The 16587-nt window shown below is 41.8% G+C and overlaps 1 protein-coding gene across 3 annotated transcripts in view; it reads left to right on the forward strand.

Moving 5' to 3' along the window:
- The window catches only part of LRP1 (LDL receptor related protein 1), a 439797-nt gene that overhangs the window by 181586 nt on the left and 241624 nt on the right, over window positions 1–16587 (forward strand). For all 3 annotated transcript variants that reach the window (XM_060763011.2, XM_060763013.2, XM_060763012.2), the window contains one exon: window positions 15088–15207. In XM_060763011.2, the coding sequence (XP_060618994.2) occupies window positions 15088–15207 (120 nt within the window). The remainder of the gene's footprint in view (window positions 1–15087; window positions 15208–16587) is intronic.

Consider the following 16587-nt stretch of genomic DNA (forward strand, 5'->3'; position numbering starts at 1 on the left):
GGCTATATGGCCATGTTCTAGAGGCATTCTCTCCTGACGTTTGCCTGCATCTATGGCAAGCATCCTCAGAGGTAGTGAGGATGCTTGCCATAGATGCAGGCAAATGTCAGGAGAGAATGCCTCTAGAACAGGAGTTCTCAAACTAAGGCCCGGGGGCCGGATACGGCCCTCCAGAGTAATTTACCCGGCCCTCACTCAGGGTCAACCTAAGTCTGAAATGACTTGAAAGCACACAACAACAACAACAATCCTATCTCATCAGCCAAAAGCAGGCCCACACTTCCCATTGAAATACTAGTAAGTTTATGTTTGTTAAAATTGTTCTTCATTTTAATTATTGTATTGTTTTTTGCACTACAAATAACATATGTGCAGTGTGCATAGGAATTAATTCATGTTTTTTCAAATTATAATCCAGCCCTCCAACAGTTTGAGGGACTGTGTCCTGGACCTTGGTGTAAAAAGTTTGAGGACCCCTGCTCTAGAACATGGAACCTCACTACCTCTGAGGATGCTTGCCATAGATGCAGGCAAACATCAAGAGAGAATGCCTCTAGAACATGGCCATTAGCCCAAAAAAAAAACCTACAATAACCCATTCTATGCCATGTGCAATAACATCTCCCCCAAAAGCAAAATTTAAATATAAACAAATTAAACACCTTTTCTAAAACATGTAAATCAGTCAAACATCATAAATAACACATTGAACAGTTAAAATATCTATAAAAATATATGGCTCTTCAATAAGTTAAGGTAATCATTGTCAACACTGTGAAACAAGGTGGGATCGATGGTGAACTTCTTCCTCTTCATCGGCCAACGTATAAACATAGGTTCTTAGTTGTTTCTTGAAGTAGAGGAGTGAAGGGGCTGTTCTAATTTTCTTAAGGAGAGAGTTTCAGAGGGAAGGGGCAACCATGGAGAAGGCCCCCTCTCTTGTTCCCACCAGCTGTGCTTGGGACAGGGGTGGGACCGAGAGGAGAGCTCCCTCTGCTGATTGCAGTGTCTGAGCAAGTTTGTAGGCCGTTTGTAGCATCTTTCGGGGTCAAGGCGCAATCATATCCTCTTCTCCCCTCTCCCCCCCACCCCAAATAAGGTACTACATCAAACCAAGCCTTAATTCTCCCTTGAATCCAGAATGACCAAACAGAAGCTATTACGTATATATCAGGAGATGATGTGAATGAGTAAAGAAGTCAATAGCACTAAAGTACAAGGTAGTAGGAAAAGTACTACAGTAGATAGACTCAATCAAGAAAAGTCATTATCTTGAACTTGCAGTAACTGAATGGTGGCTTGGAGGTATGTCATTTATAGGCTCACCATAATTCAATGCCAACTTGATAGCAATGAATAACAACAAAGCGGGTTTTGCAGTGGTAGGGTTCATTATCAGTGGTCGAGAGCATCCTTGACATCTGACCTTATTTCTATTTTTATTGGCCATGATTGCACATTGTTATTAGCACAAAATGATCCACTGAAGACACTTAGAAGAGATAAGATGTTTGCATTCTTTTAAATAACCTTAATTCGACATATTCTGGCTGAGGGATTCAAGAAAGATCTCTATTGGGAATAATTTTAATGCATTAGAGCAAGTGCATCCAGTCATGTATTGTTGGACTGTAAATTCCAACATTATTCACAATTGACTGTGCTGGCTAAAGCGAGTGAGAATTACGATATCCAGAGGGTAGCATTACTCACAACTATATTAAGGTGGTACCTATCTGATATGTTAGATTATAACCCTTACCATTCCAATCACTATTCTGGGGTGAAGGTGATGGGAACTGAAGTCCATCACATCTGAAATGTATCAGGTTAGGAGTAAAGCTTCTTAAGAATGCCTCACATTCAGCCCCATCCTGGCATCTCTGGGTAAACTAAAAGTCTTTGCAGGAAGGACTTACAAAGAGGAAGAAGGTAACAGTAGAGGGAAGTACACTTTTTGGGAGAAGAGGAGTGCAGCTGACCCCAGACCGAAGAAAAATTTAATGTCTTCTCAAACCAGGTAGGATAGTAGGAAAGAGGGATCAGATGGTATCTGTGACCCACAATCTCTCTCTTCCGCCTTCTTCTGGCTGTTGCCAGGGGATAGAGTGGCTACTGAAAACACTATGTAATACAGTTTTTGTTCTTGGGTTTTAAATGTCATTTCCTAATTGGTTCTATCATAAAAACATGGGAAAAGTTTATTAAACTGCAAGAACTTTGTTTTGTGTGACATCCTGCAGCCCATTTTGCTATCGTTTTTCAATGACTATCTCATCAGATCTCAACCAATTCAGCATAATTTGTGTTAGTCACAAAAATGACGTTTCTGGAGTAGAACAATGACTTTTAAAGTAAGTACTGCATAATTTAATAGGAAATAACACTTTTGAAGCAGGAACAGATTTTTTTTTTCAAATTTTGTTGCATAGTGATTGGAGTCTCAATCCATGCTGACTTGGTGGTGTACAGGCGATAGCGTGACCTCAGAGAGGGGTTGAGTTCAGTCAAAAGTCGTCATGAATATAGAAGAAACTGTCATGTGTAAACTTGCCCCGAGGCACTAACCATGGTGAATTACATTCTGAAATTACTCCAAACCAGTTGAATGTAAATAATATATGTGTATGGGAGGTCTCTTTTCCCCCAGCTTCAAAATGTAGAACTAACTCTGAAGGCATCTAAAGTGGACAGAAGGGACTGAAAGAGAGGGGGAGAGAGAGTGGGAAGGAAGGAGAAACAAAGAACTGTTTGTAGGTTGAAGTGGACTATATTCGCACACAATGAGTGCCCCTTTTAGACACAAAAGCTGCAGCCCTCATCCCTTTGTGTATTAATTGGAACCACAAAAGCTTAATCGTATTGCTGCTTTATTTGAGTGACTAGCATTCCCCAAGAAGCGGGTGCATTTTATCCCTCCACTTTCTGGGTTGAACTGAGTCAATGTGGGTGTGACTAGAAAATCATGGAATTGGCAAGTCCCAAATAAGCGAAAAGGCAGCCATCCAGGCATTTAAGCAGTTATGAGATGGCTTTAAAAGATGTATGACATCTATGAATCATTCTGACTGATAATAAGTTCAGTTCTAAAGCTGCTGGTAATAAGCTTGGTAACAAGTTTGGAGCAATCATGGAATGTGGTCCCCATATTTTATTGGCTTATTGCGTTAGCAGTGTGGCTTTCATTGATTAAGATGTCACAACAGAATGCTCATTTTGTCTTGTGAAGTCTCTGGTGTTGCATTCCATGTAATGGATTTGGGGGATTTAATATAAAAAACCCCAAATGGAAGGAGACGCCTGCTAAATTGATTGCATTTGCTTGGCAGTGCTTAAAAACAAAACCACGGGAAGGAAACCCACTTTTGGTTTCCTGGTGTTGGTCTAGTGCAGGGAGGGCTAGGGAGGAGTTATCCCTTTCCAAGTGGCTGTGTTTGTCTTCTCAAGGAGGTCCACCTCACACATGGCTAATTTTGCCTAAGAAATAAAAGATGTCTGCCATGTGTGAAAAGGTATTTAGTCCCATTGCATCTTCCTCCTCTCTATGAGACATGAAACAATGCAAAGTTGTTTTAGGCCAAGAATAGACCTAATGTTACTTGTAAGTCAGTATTTCTCAATCTTCCTAATGCTGTGACTCCTTAATATATTTCCTCATGTTGTGGTGACCCCCAACCATAACATTATTCCATTGCTACATCATAACTGTAATTTTGCTACTGCTGTGAATCGTAATAGAAATGTCTGATGTGCAGGATATATTTTCATTCACTGGACCAAATTTGGCACAAATACTGATATGCCCAAATACTGGTGGGGTGGGGGGGGGGGGGGGGTTGATTTTGTCATTTGGGAGTTGTAGTTGCTGGGATTTATAGTTCACCTACAATCAAAGAGCATTTTGAACTCCACCAATGATGAAATTGAACCAAACTTAGAACACAGACCTCCCATGACCAACAGAAAATACTGGAAGGGTGTGGTGGGCATTGACCTTGAGTTTTGGAGTTGTAGGTCTCCTACATCCAGAGAGCAGTGTGGACTCAAACAATAATAGATCTGAACCAAAATTGGCACAAATACTCAATATGCCAAAATGTGAACGCTGGTGGCGTTTGGGGAAAATAGACCTTGACGTTTGGGAGGTGTAGTTTCTGGGATGTATAGATCACTGATAATCCAAGAGCCTCTTGAACCCCAACAACAGTAGAATTGGGCCAAACTTCTCACACAGAACCCTCATGACCAACAAAAAATACTAGAGTGATTTTGGAGGAATTTACAGTGATTTACCGAAGATGTATTTGGATTTGTAGTTATTGGGATTTATAGGAGGAGGGCTTCTGATGGGAGGATTCGTCATCTGTTTCCAAAACGGAAGAGAAGGACAGGCAAAGAGATCTTTAGTCTTCTCTGGCAAAGGGGTACCATGAGAAATATGTGTTTTCTGATGGTCTTTGGCGATCCCCCCCTCCCCCAGGGGTCCCAACCCTCAGGTTGAGAAACGCTGTTCTAAGGGATAGAGACACAGTTTTCATCACACATTCACTTCTGCAGAAACAGAATGCCTTGGGAGGAGGAATTGTCTGTTGAAACATCTTTCTCCACAATTAAGAACATCTCACCTAATCATATCTGGAGCCAAAGATTGCAAAAGACTAATCTAGCCCATGCTCCAATAAATCCTGCGGCTCTCCCCCAAGTCTCTTTTATCTCAAGGTGCCAAGGATTAAACCTGGGAAGAGTTAACAGCAAATGTGCTTTCTATGGTTATCTCTATCTTTCCTGCTAGCATAAGTATTATAGAGATAATGTAGGCATGTCATTGCATCCTGCAGCTATCATGGCATTTAATTACTAGGGGAATAAATAGTTTATCCAGTTGCTTTCGTTGCCAAAATGGAGAAACCATCCATTCCTCTGCACACTAACGAGGCTAGACATTAATTGGCCTTGGTGGAATCTTGGATAGTTATGGATGATTGGAGGAATAAAAAGAAATCTCTGTTGTGGAGACTTCATTACTGGCCTTAGTTTATCTCCTCTTTGTACGGGAGGAAATGCGAAGCAGATGGAAATTTATTAATATTTAATGCAGCCATCAATAGCAGTTAAATCACCGAGACAGATTAAGAATTCTTGCTGGAAGTCGGGTCTTCTCCAAATGGCTCCTAGGTGGCATTCAATGCTTCATGACCCTAGTGTTTGGGGTGATGGCCATGAAGCCAATTCAGTGCTCAATGGAATATCTTTCCTTGACCCTTCTGTAGCAAAATGAATATATCACTGACTATTTTTTTCCCCTTTATTGCTTCCAGAAGGGGCTTGGGTTGTTAAACTGTGCCATTCCTTTAAAAATGTGGATAGTATCAGCAGTGGGCTGAATGTTCTTCAGTGACTTCCTGACTGTGAGAGCTGTTCAGCAGTGGAACCCTCTGCCCTGGATTGTAGTAGAGGCTCCTTTTTTGGAGGTTTTTAAGCAGAGGCTGGTTGACCATCTGTCTTTGAATGCGATTTTCCTGTTCCTTGGCAGGGGGTTGGACTGGATGGCCCACGAGATCTCTTCCAACTTTATGACTTACTGTAATGAAGACATCTGAGATCTATATAGGGCAAGAATAGAGGGACTCTTCAAATGTTTTGGGCTTCACTTCCCAGAAACCACAGCTATTTAGGCAGTAGGTAGGGCATTTCTGCTGGCTGAATTTTGGTATTTTGTGCTCTTTCCAAAATGGGCGATTAGCCAAATAGCCGTTTTCGGTCTGCATCTGAAAATGTGGCTAGATACGGCCCATTGGCAGCACTGGTGGGGGGCCTCCTAGGCTCCCCTTCTTGTCATTTTAGGGCTATCAGGGTGAAAATGGCCATGCTTGGAGGGCACATTAACCACTGTTAGTCCACCAAGTTTAATAACGTTTGGGTCATAGTCTGATTTTTAGGAATTTATTTTCCTTTTAGAAATAAAATCCTTGAAAAAGTCCCCAAAATATATCCCCCCCGCAGGCCTTGGCCTGTAACTTCTCCAGGAGCAGAAGCAGGGCACCATTCCTTCCTGCCAAATGTCAAAGATGCACTTTCACATCACACAGCCCTTTACTAATAAAAAAACAGCAAGCAACTTCTTCCAAAGCTTTTTCATTTCTTGTTCTCACAAAACCTACTGGAAGAGGCCAGCAGCAGCAGCAAGCAAGCATTGCTCTCTTATTAGAAACATGCTCCTGTATGATCCACTGGGGGGGGGGGGCACATTTTCAGAATGTATTGTGGGAAATCTAGCATGGGGGGGGGACATGTTTTGAAGCATAATATCTTAAGTTTTAGTGGTTCAGAGCAGGTCCCCAAATGCACACACACACCCTACCCATCCATCCTATACTTTCCCAACTCCCAGTCCCACTAAATAAAGAGAATCAAGGAAATAAAGGAAAATCAAAAGATTAAATACTAGAGAGAGGCCAAGCCAAACCAAGCCAAAAAATAAAGCTGAGAGCGAGCAGCAAGGCAATCGGACTGAAGCAACTCTCTAGAGCCAGGACACAACTGAGAGCAATGGAGGTGTTCACTGACACAGCTTGCGTAAGACATGTAATGGCGTTCTTGTATTCTGATTGGTTTAACAGGCAGGGCTCATAGGGAAACCCTGTGCGAGCAGCACACAGCAGCCTCTCCGTGTACCGTGTGATGCCAAATAGGCAAGGAGGAGCTGTGACTAGTTGTCATGTTTTGGATGAAAAACGTGGTGACTGAGCCCTTACCATTATGGCCAACCAAACAAGCCAAATTGGCTGAGGGGAACCAATCAAATTGAATCTGTGCACAAGCCCAGTGGTTAGTGATCACAGGGATTCCCAACCTTTGGACCACCAGGTATTTTGAACTTCATCTCTTCGAAATCCCAGCCAGCTTACCAGCTGTTAGGAACTGTGGGAGCTGAAGTCGCAAACATCTGGAGGGCCACAAGTTCCTTGGAAGGCAGATCTATTTTTCATTGATGAATTAAATCTGCTTTACTGCAATGACTTTGAGAACTAAGAAGTAAGGAAATTTTCCATAGTTTATCTTCCAGCTGTCACCTAGGAGAGAACACACTCCAAAAGATGTGCTTCTTCCTGAGAGCTGCAGGGGGCATAACACCACCTGTCATTTCCTTCCTGAGATCAGTATTCACCTTCATCTCAGATGTCTATGTACGCCTAACACCTTTGCCAATAAAAAAAGACACCAAATTGCTATGTTTTGAGATGTTTGGAAGTAATGGCTTAAAGGGATAATACATGGGTGAGCAACCACCATGACAATTATGTTTCATAATTCAGTAATTTGCTGGGCATCACTGTTATGAAATATATAGTTAAACCATAATAATTGAAGAACCAATATTCATGGTTTAACTTACTTATGCTGAGAAAAAAAAAGATTATCTAGGAATTTGCTAGGTCTTATCAGCAAATCTGCGGTATGTTTCCCACATTTTACCATAAAGTCTTCCTTGAAGGACCTAACAAATTTCTAGGGCCTAAATGGTAAATTTTTGCTATGATGGAAGCAGCAGTTTAATGGTCTGTGGTTTCAGGTAACTATGATCAGGTCAAGAAAGTATCTTGTGAATTTTTACTATTTCATCCCTATTGCAGATGCTGTCATAACTTAAAAGCCTTAAAAAAAAACCCTAAGGAAGTTGTTCTCAGTTCAGTCTGTATGTATGTGTGTTGTGACCCTTGCACCTTTTAGTGTCCCGTGGTAGTTTTCCTCAATGTTGCTGTCCTATATCTGTCAATAATTTTCACTACCATTTTATTAGCGTTGAGTCGTAATGTCACACCATAGCATGTTTGTGTGTGCATGCAAATCAGCTGTTGATTTATGGTGATCCCATGAATTATATGAACTAGGTTAAGGATTCATCAGAGGTGGCTTTGCCACTTCTTTCCTTTGACATACCCGATACGCTCAAATGTGAATACTAGTAGGGTTGGGAGAAGGAATTGATTTTGTCATTTGGGAGTTGTAGTTGCTGGGATTGATAGTTAATCTACAATCAAAAAGCATTCTGAACTCCACTAACGATTAAATTGAACCAAACTTGAACCACACAGAACTCTCAAGATCAAACAGAAAATACTGTACGGGTTTGGTGGGCATTGACCTTAGGTTTTGGAGTAGTAGTTCACTTACATCCAGAGAGCACTGTGGACTCAACAATGATGGATCTGGACTAAACTTGGCGTGAATACTCAATATGCCCAAATGTGAACACTGGTGGAGTTTGGGGAAAATAGACCTTGACATTTGGGAGTTGTAGTTGCTGTGATTTATAATTCACCTACAATCAAAGAGCATTCTGAATTAGTATCCGCAAGTAGCAGGGAGGTATAAAATTGTCCTGAATGGCCTGGGTGCTTGTCTATCAGGGGTAAGATAAGCCTGGCACGGGTATCCCTGTAGAACGGACACTGAAGGAGCACATGTTCTATTGTTTCCACATGGCCCGAGTCACAGGGGCAGAGTCTCTCTGGGAAAGGGATCTTCCGGTAGCGGCCTTCGAGTACAGCTGATGGGAGAGCGTGGCATCGGGCCAGGGTAAAAGCCCTCTGATGAATAGGAACCTCTAAGTATGTTAAATATGCCATAGGGGAGGCAAGGTATCTGCTGTCTTCACTGACAAGAAAGGTTGGAGCTGAGGCCAGATCTAGTTGGCGCTCTGTGTCTGTGATACGTTGTTTAATAAGTGCTTTGGCTTGATTGTAATCCATAGCTAATAGTAGACCTGGAGAAAATCCCAACGAGGAGATTTTGGATGCTACCGCCTGCTTCCATGTGGATTGGAAGTCATCCTCCATGGTTAGTGGGGCAAGGCCAAGGGGTGCACGGGACAGTCTGAGCCAGAGGTTAAGTATGGCCACCCACACCCTGGCCTCCACTCTCATAAAACCCGTCTCTAGTCGCAGGGTGGCTTTAGAAACACATTTAGGTACCTGCAAGGCCGATCTCAGAAACTTGGACTGAACCACCTCTAATGGGGCAAAACTGGGGAAGGGGCCCAGCTGAGCACCATACAAGAGTTGGGCTAATGACTTGGCTTCAAACAGCTTGAGCACTGCCGGTGTGAAGTGACCCCCTCTTGTCCTGAGATATTTAAGAATGGCAATTGAGCTCCCCTGCGCGGTGTTGGATACTTGATCCCCATGGGCTCTTCTGCTACCATTAGATTGGAGAACTACACCTAGATATTTGAAGGATGTAACTTGTTCAATTTTATGACCATCTATGCTCCAAGAGTAAGTCCTGGGCCTATTAGCGAAAGCCATGATTTTGGTTTTATTGTAATTGAGTTGGAGCTGATCTGTGTTGCAATGTTGTATTAATGCTCTCAAAGCTCTTTTGAGCCCAATGGGTGTTCTAGAGAGTACAACAGCATCATCTGCATAGAGCAGGATGGAGATGTGTCTTCCCGCCAGCTTTGGGGGGTGGAAGTCCATGTTTTGAAGCTGGGCCACTATGGAGTTTATATAGAAGTTGAACAGCAAAGGGGCCAGAATGCAGCCTTGCTTGACACCCTTGCATGTTTCAACAGCCTCAGTGAGGTGGCCCTGTGGGTTGCATCTTACTTTGAGTGTGGTCTTTTCATGAAGTTGGCGTATTAGATATAATAGACGGCGATCAATTGTAGAACTCTCCAGTTTTTCCCAAAGTTTAACTCGCGAGATGGAATCAAATGCTGCTTTAAAGTCAATAAAAGCAGCATACAGTGAGGTTATGTTTTGAGAGGAATATTTTTCCACAAGGTGTTGCAGCACTAGGCACTGATCTATGGTGGATCGACCTTCCCTGAATCCAGCTTGCTCCTCAGCTAATATGCTTTCTTGTTCCAACCAATCTTGGAGTTTCCATTGTAGATGTCTAGCATATAGCTTGCTGATAGTGTTAAGGAGGCTGATTGGTCGATAGTTCGCAGGATCATCCTTTTTCCCTTTCTTTTTATAGATGGGAACAATGATTGCAAGCCCCCAATCCTTGGGGATTTGGCCATGGTTGTCAATACATGTAAAAAGTGAGGCTAGGATGGGGGTCCAGAAATCCAGGTTGTTCTTGATGGCCTCTGCTGGGATAAGATCTTCTCCTGGAGCCTTGCCTGATCGTAGTTGGGCAACCAGGTTCTTAATTTCTGTAGCTGATACAGGTGGCCATGGTGGAAGGTTCTCTGTATCAAAGTTGGGACAGTCCCTTCCAGTAGAGGTGTCCATATAGAGATCCTGGAAATATGCCTCCCAAATCCCCGGAGGGATGTGGGAATCCACAATAGGTTGATCAGATCTTTGGGCATTTGATGTAATATGCCAGAAAGTGGCTGAGTTTTTCTCTTTGACAGCTTTGATAAGCTGAGCCCAGTTGTTTTTCATAGCTTCCTTTTTCTTATATGCGAGCATCTGCTTGTAATGCCTCTTTTGTTGAAGAAGGTCTTGCGCTGCTGATGGTGAGGTATTGGATATGAAGGCCTGATAAGTGGCAACAAGAGCATTTTTAGCATTGACGCAATCTTTATCAAACCAGGGCTTGGAGTATTGCTGTTGCTGCTTCCTTGATGTAAAATTGTTAAACCTTAGGTGCTTCTGTATCTCTTGAGTCATGTTCATATAGTTGTCAAGTAGTATGTTAGGGGATGCTGATGATGTCAAGGCAATCTGTAGCCCCATTAGTCGATCATTCTGAACCCCACCAACAATAGAATTGGGCCAAACTTACCACACAGAACCCCCATGACTGACAGAAAATACTGTGTTTTCTAATGGTCTTTGGCAATCCCTTTGACACCCCCTCGTGAGCCCCCCAGGTGTCCCGACCTCCAGATTGAGAAACGCTGCTCTAAACTAATCCTGCAAACAGAAGTCTACCATTTCTCCAAATTAGGACACATAGAATTCCTGATTGTTTCTTGAGACTATGGCTACTTCTACACTGCCAAATAATCCACATTATCAAAGCAAATAATCCACATTATCTGCTGTGAACTGGATTTTATATGGCAGTGTAGCAGGGGCCTATGAGAGGCTACTACAGCTTCGAAGTCTTCCTTTTTGTCTACAGTTTCCAGAATTTTCCAGTTACCATGGATGCTGTCTCATGCTGGCAAGTCTGACCTGCTATAAAACAGATTTCTTATGACATCGAGAATGGGTACCTAATTAAGAGGTGCTGCTTGTTCTTTTGGAAATGTACACAATGAAAGATTCTGTAAAGCCTTTAAAAATCATCATAAAATAATGGCTTTTGATTTCAATATGATACAAAAGTCATATTTATGTTTGAGACTCAAAACAGTATTTTAGTTTTGGTAAAAGTATAATTTAACACACATATATATATTTAAAAATAAACAAGCAAGCAAACCCAGAGGTCTACTGTGCAGTTCAAAATAATCATTCTTCTTTGGTTCACACGCATGACTTCATTTGAAATATGTAATTACTGGAATAAGGCTCTCGAGTGGGATATAATTATTAGAATTACGGCAATGTTAGATTTTTTGAATGATACAGAGTTAAATGTTTACATAGATAAACAAATAGGTAAATAACTAAATGAGATGCATTTAAGATGGTCAAAGGATGGTCTTTAATTGCTAAAAAGCCTAATGTGTGGGTTGTTGTAGGTTTTTTCGGGTTATATGGTCATGTTCTAGAGGCATTCTCTCCTGATGTTTCGCCTGCATCTATGGCAAGCATCCTCAGAGGTAGTGTATGTCTACCTCTGAGGATGCTTGCCATAGATGCAGGTGAAACGTCAGGAGAGAATGCCTCTAGAACATGGCCATATAGCCCAAAAAAACCTACAACAACCCAGTGATTCCGGCCATGAAAGCCTTCGACAATACATAGCCTAATGTATGTTAGTCTGTGAATGCTCTTTAGTCAGAGGGCATCTGAAAAATCATTAAAGGACTACATATCCTATATGGCGTACATAGATGGCATGTTTTTGTAAGACTAGGTTGCCTTTTTGTAACCCTCCCTAATGCTATGTATTGTCATTTTATGATTTCCTATATAACTGCCTGAAAAATTGCCAGAATCTGGGAGCAGCCATTGAGAATTAGCTCTCTAATTATGCATACATCTATGCATGGACGCATGCGACACTAATATGCAACTTCTAAGAGTTCTGATGTCGGGCAATTTCAGACCCATATAAATGAATAATTAGGCAACATATTTGTAATTGGTTCATTTGGTGGAGAAAATACGTGAGAGAGGATACTTCCGTAAGAATCTAGAAACCAGTACTGCCTCACTCAGTAAGTCCCAGTGGACGGTGTTTTTTAACATCTGCATGAAGCTGTTGAGAGAAATCATCAGGAGTTTTGGAGTTCAGTATCATCTGTACCCAGATAACATTCAACTCTATTGCTCGTTTCCACCTGCTGCTAAGGAGGCTGTTCAGGTCCTGAACTGGTGTTTGGTGGCGGTGATGACCTGGATGAGGTCAAACAAATTGAAATTGAATCCAGACAAGACAGAGGTGCTTCTGGTCAGTTGCAAAGCCGAACAGGGGATATGGTTACAGCTGTGCTGGATAGGGTTATACTCCTCCTGAAGACACAGGTTTGCAGCTTGGAAGTGATCTTGGACTCATCACTGAACCTGGAACCCAAGGTCTCTACAGTGGCCAGGGGAGCTTTTGCACAATTAAAACGTTTGCGTCTGTACCTTTAGAAGCCAAACATGTTCACAGTGGTCCACGCTCTTGTTACATACCAAGTAGAGTACTGCAACATGCTCTACGTGGGGTTGCCTTTGAAGACTGTTCAGAAATTTCAAGTGGTCCAACAGGTTGCAGCCAGATTCCTCACTGGAGCGACATACAAGGAACATACAACTTTTCTGTTGCGTCAGCTCCACTGGCTGCCAGTCTGCTACAGAGCACAATTCAAAGTGCTGGGTTTAGCCTATAAAGCCTTAAACGGTTCTGGCCCAGCTTACCTGTCTGAATGTATCTCCCTCTATGAACCATCTCGGAGGTTAAGATCATCCAGCGAGGCCCTGCTCTCGGTCCCACCTCCTTCGCAGGCGTGCTTGGTGGGAACAAGAGACAGGGCCTGCTCAGTGGCGACTCCTTGGCTGTGGAACTGCCACCCCAGTGAAATCAGATCAGCTCCTTCCCTCTTGACCTTTAGGGAGAAATTTAAAACATGGCTGTAGGACCAATAAATTCAGATCAATAAGTGATATGGAGCAAGTGGAATTATGACTGGAATGGCTCATGGACTATGATTTTGGATTGTGTGGTTTTAATAATTGGTTTAAATGCTTAGATTTTTTAATTTTATGGTTTTGAATGCATATGTTTTTCATTTGTATATCTGTTTTATGCGGCATTCAGTTCTAACCTACTTGCAAGCCAATCTTGAGTCCCCTTCGCGGTGAGAAGGACTGAGTATAAATATAGCAAATAAAGAAATAAACTTGGGACATTTATGGTCCTGTTTAGTTAGTTGTGTTTTTTTCTCAAGACTGCTACATTCATAGTACTACATAAAACAAGCAGTATTACTGAGAGCTCTTCCAAGATTGCAGAGGATTTTGGGATAATAATTGCGAGTCCTCTGGTCTCAATACTTCATTGGACATTTGTGATCTAGCAGCTTCTTGAGCAAAGCCAGTTTGGTGTAGTGGATTGAGCATTGGGCTATGTCTCTGGAGACCATGGTTCAGTCATGGAAGCCCTTTAGTAACTGTAGGAAAGTCATACTTTCTCAGCCCAAGAAGAAAGCCAAACTCCCTCTAAACAAATTTTGCCGTGATAGGACTACTTAGGGTCACCATAACTTGGAAACAACTTGAAGACACAAAACAACAATATTTTTGAGAGTTTTCAACTTTCACTTTTGAAATCTAGTGTACATGTTTGTCTGTTTCTTAGTGTATCTCTTGGTATATGTTTGAACAAGTTTCAGTTGGTGTTATGACAGATGGGGAAATGCAGATAGAATAATATTGGAGGATTATGTACAGAAAAACCTTCACCACCACCTTCTCACTTTCCTATTCTCTGAATGGGAGTTGTTGAACTGTGCAACTGAACTCTGACTACGAGGTAGAGGTGCTCATTCATATGGAGCATGCCATTTTTGTTGTCCTAAGCAATTTTGATTTAAAGTACTTGTATTGAAAGTAGCTAGAAAAAAGAAGAATCCCCTGACTTGCATTTGCTAGACACATAAGGAAAACTTAGTCTGTTACTGTTTTTATTTATATGTGTGTGTGTGTGTGTGAGAGAGTGTGTATGTATATGTATATGTGTGTGTATACACACACACACACACAATAGGCTCTCAATGTATAGGAACTCAGTCAAAAGGAACTCACAAGCAACCAGCAAAAGGTTATCGAGTGCCATTTAACTAAAATTGCATACTGCATTCACAAAGCTCTTTGTGCATAATACAGTAAAACCTTGTTACAAGTTAAGTTTGTCTTAATTTTTCTTAATTACTGCTTATTTGCTTTTAATTACTGTATTTCAGTGTTAAATCAAGTCAATGCCTGATTTATGGTATGGTATAGCATGGGGTATGGTGTTAATTAGGCCTATTTTAATAGTAACTTCCAAGCAACCAGAAACTATATTTATCCAGGCCTACCAATCCCAATAACTGAGAGACTACTGTACATAATAAAGAGCCGTAAGATTGAGTTGCTGTGAGTTTTCTAGGCTGTATGGCCATGTTCCAGAAGCATTCTTTCCTGATGTTTCACCCATAGTTGTGGGTGAAACGACAGGAGAGAATGCTTCTGGAACATGGCCGTACAGCCTGGAAAACTCACAACAACCCAGTGATTCTGGGTATGAAAGCCTTCGACAAGTCATAAGGGGGTTTTCTTTGCACAGAAGAACAGAATGTGTATTGACATTTCTTGTATGGTTGTTTATCTCAGAGATATGGGATTTCTTTGTGTTAATTCAAAAGAGAAATCCAGGACATGCATGTTGTAAGCCTAGATTTAATGAAATTACCTTCACCAAATCACCTTTCCAGTACCTGACTGATTGGGGCTCACCTTTTTTTGTGTGTTTCTTCTTCTTTTTTAGAGCTTTCAAAAAACTGTACAGATATGAGTTGCCAGCATCATTGCGTCCCAACTCTGAATGGTCCAATGTGCTACTGCAACAGTTCTTTCCAGCTGGCAGAAGATGGGAAAAGCTGCAAAGGTAAGTGATGACTTTGAAATAGAAAAGGAGAGGTCACAAAAGAAAGGCAACTCTCTTAGAACAACCATTGGGAGAGAGGGGAAAAACACAATTGGGCTGTATCCAGTGGTGGTTGGTGGCTTTCCTGCCAGTATGATAAGTAGAATGTACTGAGGGTTTAGTTTGAACTTCAGAAGAGCTATCCGTGGTGCTGACCCCCTCCTCATCCAGAATGTTCCTTTAGGACAGTGGTTCTCAATCTGTGGGTCCCCATGTGTTTTGGTCTACAACTCCCAGAAATCCCAGCCAGTTTACCACCTGTTAGGATTTCTGGGAGTTGAAGGCCGAAACATCTAGAGACCCACAGTTGAGAACCACTGCTTAGGATTTGGACTAAAACCCACTTACAGTATATGGAAACCATCGGTTTCTGCCCAATGGTTCTGGTTTTTTTCCATGTCTGTTTCATAATTTTTGTCAAAAGAAATCGGTTGTAGAATTATTGGGGCTTTTAAACTAATTGTGCTCAAGCTTTTAGACATTGTGTCAATCTTGAGAGATTTTATAAAGTACCAAGTTAGTGCTCTGAGTTCTTCAGCGAGCAATTTGAATTCTTAATGCATATATTTCATAGCAGCTGGATGTCTTTCAGTAAATACGTTCTCTGTGGATGGTGTCAAACTTTTCATTAGAATTTTATCAGTGTCATATTAATTAGCTGTAGCAGCTGCCTGGTTGTTTTTCCTTCTCAAAGAAACCTCTGGTTGACCCAGAAATGATATGGGATTGTATTGTCAAAGGCTTTCATGGCCGGAATCACTGGGTTGTTGTAGGTTTTTTCTGTTGAAATTGTCCACATGCTTGTGGATTTCAATGACTTCTCTGTGTAGTCTGACATGGTGGTTGTGAGAGTGGTCCAGCATTTCTGTGTTGAAGTACTCTGCAGTGCCTTTCATGTTCCTTGATTCGTGTTTGGGCGAAACAAGGAACACGAAAGGCACTGCAAACTACTTCAGCCAGAGAAGTCAGCCATAGCAGACCACCTGATGAACCAACCTGGACACAGCATATTTTTTGAGAACACAGAAATGCTGGACCACTCTCACAACCACCACGTCAGAAAGGAGGAAACCATGAAAATGAACAAAATCTGGCTACCAGTATTAAAAAAAACTTTAAAATTACAACAGCACAACAACAGAGAGGAAACAAACAAGGACATCTGATCACCTCTCAACAAAAGATTGCCCCAGGCACTGCCAGGCCATCAAATGCTAATCAAGGTGGTCAGTTGAAACATTCACACCTAGCTCCAACAGACAAGAGTCCTTTGTCCCACCCTGGTCATTCCACAGATATATAAACCCCTTTTCCTAGTTCCAACAGACCTCACTACCTCTG

Source organism: Anolis sagrei, chromosome 2 (assembly GCF_037176765.1).
Source record: "Anolis sagrei isolate rAnoSag1 chromosome 2, rAnoSag1.mat, whole genome shotgun sequence".
NCBI classification, from domain to species: domain Eukaryota; kingdom Metazoa; phylum Chordata; class Lepidosauria; order Squamata; family Dactyloidae; genus Anolis; species Anolis sagrei.